The 10,357-nt window shown below is 46.2% G+C and overlaps 1 protein-coding gene across 5 annotated transcripts in view; it reads left to right on the top strand.

Moving 5' to 3' along the window:
* Positions 1–2,184: 2,184 nt before the first annotated feature.
* Positions 2,185–10,357, top strand: part of pdlim7 (PDZ and LIM domain 7) — an 84,949-nt gene continuing 76,776 nt past the window's right edge. For 2 of the 5 annotated variants that reach the window (XM_060901171.1, XM_060901167.1), the window contains exon 1: positions 2,187–2,296. In XM_060901171.1, coding sequence (XP_060757154.1) covers positions 2,267–2,296 — 30 coding nt within the window. In that variant the 5' untranslated portion in view covers positions 2,187–2,266. Of the gene's footprint in view, positions 2,297–10,357 lie in introns of all 5 variants that reach the window. The other 3 variants (XM_060901174.1, XM_060901170.1, XM_060901169.1) reach the window with 3 other exon arrangements.

Raw genomic sequence — 10,357 nt, 5'->3', positions numbered from 1 at the left:
TTTAATAATGCACATGCACTTGTTCGAATACGTGATGGTTCCTCTGGCTGACATCACACAAGGAGTATGGCAGATGGTGAGATGAGAGATAAATGGATTAAAAATAGCCCATTGTGATGATTTTTCAGGGAAGGAGTCTCCAGTGTCAGAATTTCTGAAGTCATACGTAAAGCTGTAACGTGTTAAATAATATGGGTCAGAACCACACATATTTATCTTCTCTTTGGATTGAATCTTCGCCCGAACGTTCAAATCATGGGAATACTGAGAAAAGTCAAGTTTATTTGTCTAGCACTTTTAACAATAAACATTGTCACAAAGCAGCTTTACAGAATTTGAACGACTTTAAACATGAGCTAATTTTATCCCTAATCTAACCCCAATGAGCAAGCCTGTGGCGACGGTGGCAAGGAAAAACTCGCTCAGATGACATGAGGAAGAAACCTTGAGAGGAACCAGACTCAAAAGGGGACCCATCCTCATCTAGGCAACAACAGACAACATGACTATAACATGAACGGTTTTAACATGAAGTCAGTTTCGTTGATGTTATAAACTCTTCATTGATGAAAACTTGAGTGCAAAACTGTTCATGACAACTGCAGTCCTAAAGTTAGCAAGTCAACTGTAGTCCTCAGCCATAAAAGCATGACTGTAAGCGTCCAGAGCGTCCTCCAAGTGCGACTTTCAACTGTCCACATAGGGCCGTCCTCCACAGGAGCGACGTGATGAGACTCCAACCAGACACAGGGCACCAGGATGGATCAGGCAGGTCCGAGGAGCAGAAGAGGTCAGCGTCTCGATCCCAGGACCGACATGTTAAGCTAGTATCTCACTGGGCTGCAACAGCTTGTGACAAATTGCGAACGTCATTCGCGAGAGAGTTTCAAAAGAAAACATTCGCAGGGCTTCTCAATTTCCTCGCATGAGTCGCTCCTTCGTCGCTGAAATTTTGAACATGTTCAAAAAATTCGCGTGACAAAATTTCTCTCAAAATAGCCGCAAATGCATCGCAAACCCTTCTCAGGTCAGTTTCCGTGAGGCTTCCTCTACTTTCCTGCCTGCTGAGGGAAAGCCAGGCTGCGACAGCCTGCGACGAGTTGGAAACACAACAATTGCGGTAAAATATCTCATTTCATCTCATCTCATTATCTCTAGCCGCTTTATCCTGTTCTACAGGGTTGCAGGCAAGCTGGAGCCTATCCCAGCTGACTACGGGCGAAAGGCGGGGTACACCCTGGACAAGTCGCCAGGTCATCACAGGGCTGACACATAGACACAGACAACCATTCACACTCACATTCACACCTACGGTCAATTTAGAGTCACCAGTTAACCTAACCTGCATGTCTTTGGACTGTGGGGGAAACCGGAGCACCCGGAGGAAACCCACGCGGACACGGGGAGAACATGCAAACTCCGCACAGAAAGGCCCTCGCCGGCCCCGGGGCTCGAACCCGGACCTTCTTGCTGTGAGGTGACAGCGCTAACCACTACGCCACCGTGCTGCCGCGGTAAAATATGCGAATATCAATTCAAGTGAAAATTGTCACTAATTTGCATATTTTATCGTAGTTGTTGTGTCTCCAGGCTGTCGCAGCCCAGTGAGATACTACCCTGACTCAGAGGGACAGATTGAGGGGGAAGATAGAGAGAGAAAACACAAGTTGTTAGGTATGCCCGATATCTTTCAAAATTTTTCCATCCTGGGCGGCACGGTGGTGTAGTGGTTAGCGCTGTCACCTCACAGCAAGAAGGTCCGGGTTCGAGCCCCGTGGCCGGCGAGGGCCTTTCTGTGCGGAGTTTGCACGTTGTCCGCGTGGGTTTCCTCCGGGTGCTGTGTCAGCCCTGTGATGACCTGGCGACTTGTCCAGGGTGTACCCCGCCTTTCGCCCGTAGTCAGCTGGGATAGGCTCCAGCTTGCCTGCGACCCTGTAGAACAGGATAAAGCGGCTGGAGATGATGAGATGAGATGAGTTTTTCCATCCTCTGGCGGCCTACACTTGGTAGAAGTCGCTCCTCAGGTCACTCCAGAGAAGGCAGCTTTGCGAATTGAGACGCGGCCATTTCACGTCAAGGTGCGTGCATCACTGGCCACGTGATCTGTGACGTGTGCCGTCCGAGTGCTGCGAAAATTCCAGGGGGCGGGGCGGGGCGAGCGCGAGGCGCTGCAGCTCCGAGAGCACGCGAGTTCTCTCACAGAGCTGCAGAGAAGTTTCCCCGGTGTGTTTCCGGTTCCTCTGCTCGCTGCATTCACACTTTTCTGATGTCTGGAGACACTAAAGGAACCCAGCAGGTAAATCCACAGCCTTTTAACTGGTTTTGAACCTGCTTGAAGTGACTCAAGCTGATGCTGTATTTACTGCTTTTTGTTTTTTTATTTTCCTGAACCGTTAAAAGTTGAAGAAAATTCTCTCTCAGGTCAGTCAGGACTTCGGCCAAAGTTCATTTCTTGGACTAACTTGTGTTTTTCGTCGTGTAAATGTGGCTGAAACTGTCCTGAGACCCGCTTTTCCCTCAGTTTTCTCTCCGACTCGGGTTCAGTGACACACTGCGGGGTCTGACTGAGACTTCAGCGCGACCGCCTGCGCCTGCGCCTGCCCGCCCGCCTGCTCACCGAGGGGCTGCAAGGCTGCACGTGACGTCACAAGTCAAATCTGCATGTCATTTGCATTTCACACTGTGACTCTCGGAAAGCAGGTTTTCAGAAGAACAGAGGGGACGAGTTCCTTTCGAAAATAATCGCTCGTCAAGAACGTCTTCTGGAAAGCGGTCGTCTTTGGTTACGGCACCACGATCGACTCGTTGATTTCCGAAACGCTGAAATTTCAGGGATGCAAACGGCGTGCCTTTTGGCGGATGCCGCCTTTTTCACGGCTGAATCATGCAGATCCGATTTTTTTTTTTGGGGGGGGGGGGGGGGGCGTTGGAGTGTCCGATTATAATTTCAAAGTAAATTCGGTATTAAAATTACTAAATAAGCAAATGCCGTTACAGTCCATGAAACATAGGAAGTATAAGTATGAGAAGAAAACAGTAAATCAGAAAGCTGCGCAGCTTTCTGATTTGCTGTTTTTATACTTCCTAATGCCGCTTTTCCACTACAAACGCGGCTGAGTCGGGCTGAGCCGTGCCGGGCTGAGTCGAGCTGAGTGGGGCTGTTGGAGTTGCATTTCGACTACAACCGCGCTGAACCGTGCTGGCTGGAAGTGGGTGGACACAGTGGGTGGACGTCACGTGATGTCTTTAAGCAGCGCAAACAGTGACATCAGTGAGCTTTTAAGCGGTAGTCTCACGACCCGGATAGTAAACAATAAACATGGAGTCGTTAGTGTTGCTGGTCTTGGTGCTGTGGCTTGTTGTCACCGCCAACGCCAACAGATACTGGCAAGAGCGTATAGATGAGGCGAGGCGCATAAGGCTTCAGAAATTCTCGTAATTCGTAATTCTTCTTCTTCCGGGTTTACGGTGTTTACAGATCCCAGCGTGCTCGCGGGGCATGTGTGGGCATGTGAGGACACTCCTCCTCACCAATCAGTGCACAGGGGAGTGCCTGCTCACGCCCCCAGCCTCACTCGGCTCGCTTTGGCTCGCTTCAGCCCCACTCCAAAACGGTGCGAGTTTTAGGGGCTAAGCAGGGCTGAAACGAGCCGAGTCGTGCTGTTCTTTGGTAGTCGAAACGCAAGCCGTGTCGGGCTGAAGCGAGCTGAAGTGAGCTGAAAAAGGGTAGTGGAAAAGGGCCATATGTTTCATGGACTGTAACGGCATTTGCTTATTTAGTAATTTTAATACAGAATTTACTTTGAAATTATAATCAGACACTCCAACGCCCCCCCCCCTAAAAAAAAAATCGGATCTGCACGATTCAGCCGTGAAAAAGGCGGCATCCGCCAAAAGGCGCGCCGTTTGCATCCCTGAATTTCAAGGAAACGAAGAAAAGCCTTGGTCACAACCGGCCGTACGTGCTCCTACGGCCGGTCTACGTGCAAGAAACGCACGGAGGGCGCGCGTGTGACGTGCTGATTTTCGAGCCGTAGACCGGCCGCAGACCGGCCGCAGAGGTTGTTTGTCATGTCAAACAAACTCTACGGGCGCTTACGGTTTTTTCACGTTGCAAGACAAACTTGCGGCCAACGTGCGTCTTTCTCCACGAACAAAAAAACTGCAGCGATTTGGGAAACGCCGAAAATCGCACGGCCAAAAAATCGTACTTCCGGTTGTGACCTATGCTAAAGGCAAGTTGTTGTTGTGAGGAAAGTGAGTACAAGTGGAGTAAGCTGAAAAATAGGGAGAGGGGAGAGTTTTAAAGTAAATGATAGTGTGCAAATGGGATAAAAATAATCAGTGATGGGTTGTTAGGAAGAATAATGATCAGCGGTTGGTTACTAGGAACAGCAGTGATTGGTCAGTCGGAACAATGATGATCAGTGACTGGTCACAAGAAACAGCAGCGATCAAAGATTGATTGGTTACTAGGAACAGCAGCGATCAGTGATCGATTGGTCGGTCTCTAGGAACAGCGGCGATCAGTGATCGATTGGTCGGTCTCTAGGAACAGCGACGATCAGTGAGTAATTGATTACAAGGAACAGCAGTGATCAATGATTGATTAGTTACTAGGAATTAGGGCTGTAACGATACACCCAACTCGCGATTCGATTCGTATCGCGATTTTTGACCCACGATTTGATACACCCACGATTTTTTTAAAATGTATTTTTAAAGTAGTAAATTTGACTTATTAACATTTACTTACTTACATTAACTATTTAATAGCAAATAATTCAGACCACTGCAGAGAATGAGTAATATGTATGCAAAAATGAACAAATGTATATCCAAAGACTGTTTTATTTCTCAAAATAATACTGTTGAGCCGGAAGCTCTGTTTTTTTCGGTTCTGAAAAAGTCATTTTTCCAAATCGTGTAAATCCGTTAAGATTTTTTTTTTTTGGGGGGGGGTGGCTCTCTCACTGTCTCACTCTCATAGGGCCAATGATTTTCTGTGATCGCGGAAAACAGATGGAAATTACGGAATTTTTATAGTGAAACATTGCTCGCGTGTCAAAATGTAACTGCCGCAGAAGGCTTCCGCCCAAGCAGACATGCCTTCAGTGTTGCCAGGTACTGCTAACGTTTTCCACCCCAAAATATGTTCAAAACCAGCCAAAAAGCACCTAAACCCGCCCAATCTGGCAACACTGCATGCCTTTCCGGTCAAGTGATTGTGATTGGCTTGTGGCACACCTAGCCAGCCAATGAGCTGCTTGTTTACAGATTCGCTCCCCGCGTCGCAACCAGAATGGCGACCGCTTAAAAGAAATGAATGCTCTGCCAGTGGCGAGTGTGGACATTGCGTGACTCGCAGAAGATTGTCGCAGGTCGGCGAAAAAACGACTTACTAATAGATATAAAAAATCAAAGTAATTTAAGTAAGTTTAAAATGTAATTTAAATAAAAAGTAAAGTATTCATAAATTGAAGTTTGGAAGCGCCTCTGTTTTTGGGCTGAGGAGAAGTTTGAAAGGGTGTACCGCGATTCTGCCTTCTTGTATCGCGACACGGATCGTGGCTCTGCGTATTTCGATTTCGATACGTGTATTGTTACAGCCCTACTAGGAATAGCAGCGATCAGTGATGGATTGGTCAGTTGCTAGGAACAGCAGCAATCAGTGATCAGTCAGTTGCTAGGAACAGCGGCGATCAGTGATTGGTTGCTAGGAACAGCAGCGATCGGTGATTGGTCGGTTGCTTGGAACAGAGGTGATCAGTGGGTGATTGGTTATGAGGAACAGCGGCGATCAGTGATTGGTTGTTGGGAACAGCAGTTCTGGTTCTCTGGTGACAGAATCGGGTAAAAATCCAGCACATCATGTTCTTTCTGTGGATATTTATTGGCGGCTTCACCTGGTTGAAGTTCCCAGTGTGAACACACGACTGGCACCACTATGTGAAGTGCACCATGTGTGTACTTCAGCCATGATTTATTGTTTTGATGATTATCTATCTATCTATCTATCTATCTATCTATCTATCTATCTATCTATCTATCTATCTATCTATCTATCTATTTGGTTGACCTTTTGTCCCCTACTTATTAAAACAGTCTCAGGAAGACTTCCAGTAATAATCTTGAGGTGTCGAGAGGAAAAATAAAATCTGAAAAGCACTCCAAATTTGCAGGATGATGTGAAAAACGTTGGGTGAAACTCAAGTGCAGCGTTTTAAACGGCAGTACAAGACAAACGGAAAATAGGGCAGGATGGAGAACATTTCTGTGGTTAGACAGAAGACCATAGATGCTTTGCCTTCTGACTTTTCTAAACTCCCAGACAATAACCAGCAGCAGGAAAGAGTTTGCTGAACGAACGTTGTTTGGAATCAAGTTTTGGGTTTCTGACTTGAAAATGCAGATTTTAATAAACGTCACATTGTTTATGTCGTGTCAGGAACCGTAGCTTGACTGTGCCAGTTTCAGGGAACGACTGCGATCTGGGTCTGGTTTCGAACAGCAGCGGAAAGAAGGCATTTCTTTCAAGGTTAACCTGGGCGTGCTTCTTTCAAACATTTTTAATGATTTCCTGTTGAAGCTGTGCCACTTTTGTGACCCACAGTGGCAGAGCAGCACTGAGGGTATTACTGCGCCAGAGAGGGTTTTGAGTTCGTCTCTTTTCCACGGAAATGGACGTTGCTTTCAGTTTGCTTCTGGAACATTGACCAGCTATATCATATATTTCACACGGTGACTCTCAAGCAAACTCTGGGACCTCGTGGTTTCGCTGTCGTTATTCCACCATTTTCTCCCCAATTTGGTCAACTTCCAAGTTCCCAACCCACCGACACGGGAAGGTTGACGGCGAGCACGCGCTTCCTGTGAGACACGCAAGAAAATGCACCTTTTGTGAAACCCAGTACACACATTCACACGATTAACTAAAGAAGAAATGTTATCGGGGGAAAAAAAAGAAAGCAAGCTTCCAAAAATCCATAAATTAAGACAAATACGATCGACCCTTCATTTAATAATGGTGTTGTATAAAAGGAGGACGAGCTCAGGTGGTGTTCAAGTCGGTTCTGTCATGGCATCTTCTTTCAATGCTGTTCAACACTTTTTATTCGAGTACCACTAATACCCCTTTTCCACCAAATCAGTTCCAGGGCTGGTTCGGGGCCAGTGCTGGTGCTGGTTCATAACTCGTTCGACTTGCGAGCCAGCTGAGAACCAGTTTGCTTTTCCATAGCTCGCGGTGCTAAGGGAAGCCACGTCATTACGTCTCTGTATACATCAGTTACGTCGTTGTATACGTCAGTTACGTCGCTACGTTTGCATAAACCTTGGCGCGAATATCGAAGCAAAAACAACACGGAAGCAGCAGCAACAACAACAATAATAATAATAATAATAATAATGGATGACTTCGCGTTTGTACAGCTGCTGCTTCTCGTCGCTTAAAAATGGCGATCTTTTGCGGTCTTGTTATTGTTGTCGGTCTTAACAACTCTGCCCCTCCGCTGACGTAAGCGGTTCTTTCCTCTGGCCCAGCAGAGAGTTGGTGCTAGCCTGGAACCGGTTTTTTCTGGCCCCAGAGCCAGTTCTTTGTCAGTGGAAACAGAAAACCCGGTTCCAAACTAAGCACTGGCCCCGAACCAGCCCTGGAACTGCTTTGGTGGAAAAGGGGCATAAGTGGCCGATGAGTGCTTCCTGCGGATACGTCGCCAGGGACATGGGAAGTGCGCAAAGTATTTCCAGCCAGGCACTTGGCATGGGGGGGAAATAAACATCGTAGATGGTCTGGGTGAAGTAGAGGGAGAGATTTAATGGTTTTTCCACGAAATCGAGTCCTACACGAGCTGATAGCTGACGAGGCGCGGAGCACAGAGTCGGCGATAAGCCGTGTACGATGAGATTGAGTGGAATAACTGTTTTATTCTATCCACATTCACCGGATTTTGAGAAACAGCGTTTTTACTTTTTGCAAATTCGATCAATAAAAACTTTTTCTCCAAAACGTCCGGCAAAATAATTTCCGCTCAGAATGTAAACAAACCGGTGAAATAACAGGAGCAATTTGTGAAAAATGCGATAATTCTTGGAAAAAAAAAAGTTCTTACCATCAGATACTTTTATTCCATATTTTGTTGCTTTTTTTTGTTCTATTTTTAGGGTTTTGTTTTCGAGTAGAGTTTTTATTTTGTCCTCACTTGGTTCAGCTAAACACTCCGCCATTTTGTTTTTCTCTACTCGCGGTATATGAGCTGATAGCAGAGTTGTAGAGTAGCCAATCAGAGCGTGCGATTGCTCATTTCCAGTGAATGTGGCAGGCTTGGAGAACTCGAGTCCAACTCGTGCCCTAATTTTAACGACGTGAGCACTGATGACTCGGACTTGGACTCGTGTGTTAACGGCATTCGGACTCGTAAATTGCAGACGGGGACTCTGATATTTTTTTTCTTTATTTTTTGTAACCTGCCATAATAATTTGGCATAAGATATCGATACCTACATTAATTTTTATCCGAATTTTGTGCAAGTGTCGCACCTGCACGCCTTGGCATGTCTATCAGATAGACTGTCGGGTGCGCTCCAGACAGCGCGTGAGCCAAGCGGACTCTCGCGCACGCGTCGTCAACGACTCGCACCTGCACAGGATTAAGGTGCAATCGGCGCGCCGATATAAAAACTGTGAAAACGCACTTACTTTGCAAAGTATTGAGTTGCATTGCTGACATGTTACCGAGCGTTATTTCCTTGTTTGGTTTCCTGATCCCTGAGTTCCTGTTTCTCGTCTTTGGTTCTGCCGAGTCTACGATAGCCTATTTTGTTCCTCACTCGACCTATCGCCTGTTTCACCGTTTTATGATTTTGCCTGCCATTCTGAATTGTTTACCGTCTTCACTTGTGTTAATAAACGCACCTTCTGCACTTGCAACCGTCTCCCAACCATGTCTGACAGAATACTTCACACTCCCTGACAAAGAGAAGCGCATTCACCTGTTCATACGTCACGTTCAGGAACAAACTAATGTTCACGGCGCTGAAACGGACACCGTCAAATGGTGCGCTTGGAGTCTTGTTCTCAGACTCGACTCGAAATTTTTTTTAAATGACTCGGACTCGAGGTTTAGTGACTCGACTACAACACTGGAATGTGGATAGAATATATACACGTGTGCGATGTCTATCTTTTATTCCATTTTTACATCAATCCACTTGTATCAAAGTTCTGCTCAAATCGAACATTTTTATTGCCATGGATGTTCGTCAAAATGATTTTCACGTCTGCCTTCCTGAGACCTGACTTCAGCTGTGTGAGCTTTGCCTTCTCTGGAGGTTTGTGGGTGTCGCCAAATGCAAATCAGCCATCTCGTGTGATGTCTGCGCCCGGGAATTTACAAGCGACTGGCGTTCGTCATTCCTACATGAAGAAAATCAAAAATGAACTTTTCCGAAACTTTTGAATATCCGGCTGAAATTTTCCATCCGGTTTGGTGGACGCAAACTTTCTGAAAATATATTAGGAAATAAACGAGGCCCAGCGTTTTGTCTTTTGAACTGCGCGTCCTGGGCCGTTCTCCGGACAGCGTGCTCACCTGATGAGTCGCTGCTCAAGCACGTTTGTAATTGCATGTCGCCTCCATCAGCACATTTTTATTTGTCGAGTCCACAACGTCCAAGCCAAAAAGTTTCTTTCTTTTGTCCTGTTGTCTATGGAATCAATTTTGTGCCAAAATGTTCATACAATACTTCTGAAATATCAAACAAAAACGACAAATCAAAATACAAAAAAAAGTCAATTTTTTTAGACCGGCAAACAAATTATTCGTGTAATCGTGCAAAATATCAGTCTATTACTCTTCAGAAACCTTTTATTTTTGTTCCGCGTCTTTCTCAGTTTTGCTTGACGTAATTTATTTTGGTTGCGATTCCAGCTTTCTCGTTTGCGCTCCCTGACTTTTTGCTTGCAGTTTTGGCACAAACTTCACGTGTGGGTGGGCTGTCCAGGAACGCATTCCCATTGGCTAACTTGTGTTTGACTGACAGCTACGCTCAGCCATTCCCTACTCGGATTCTGGCGGACTGTTTGACGAGTGACCGATCCATTGACGGTAAACAAGGATCGAGTGGACTTCAGTGGCGACTATGATATTACACTCGTCAAACAGTCCGCCAAAATCCGAGTAGGAAATGGCCACAACAGCTTCCGGGGGAATGGCTGAGCGTAGCTGTCAGTCAAGCACAAGTTAGCCAATGGGAATGCATTCCTGGACAGCCCACCCACACGTGAAGTTTGTGCCAAAACTGCAAGCAAAAAGTCAGGGAGCGCAAACGAGAAAGCTGGAATCGCAACCAAAATAAA

Source organism: Neoarius graeffei, chromosome 20 (assembly GCF_027579695.1).
Source record: "Neoarius graeffei isolate fNeoGra1 chromosome 20, fNeoGra1.pri, whole genome shotgun sequence".
NCBI classification, from domain to species: domain Eukaryota; kingdom Metazoa; phylum Chordata; class Actinopteri; order Siluriformes; family Ariidae; genus Neoarius; species Neoarius graeffei.
The sequence above is the reverse complement of the archived record's forward strand: the minus strand, read 5'-3'. Positions and strand labels throughout refer to the sequence as shown.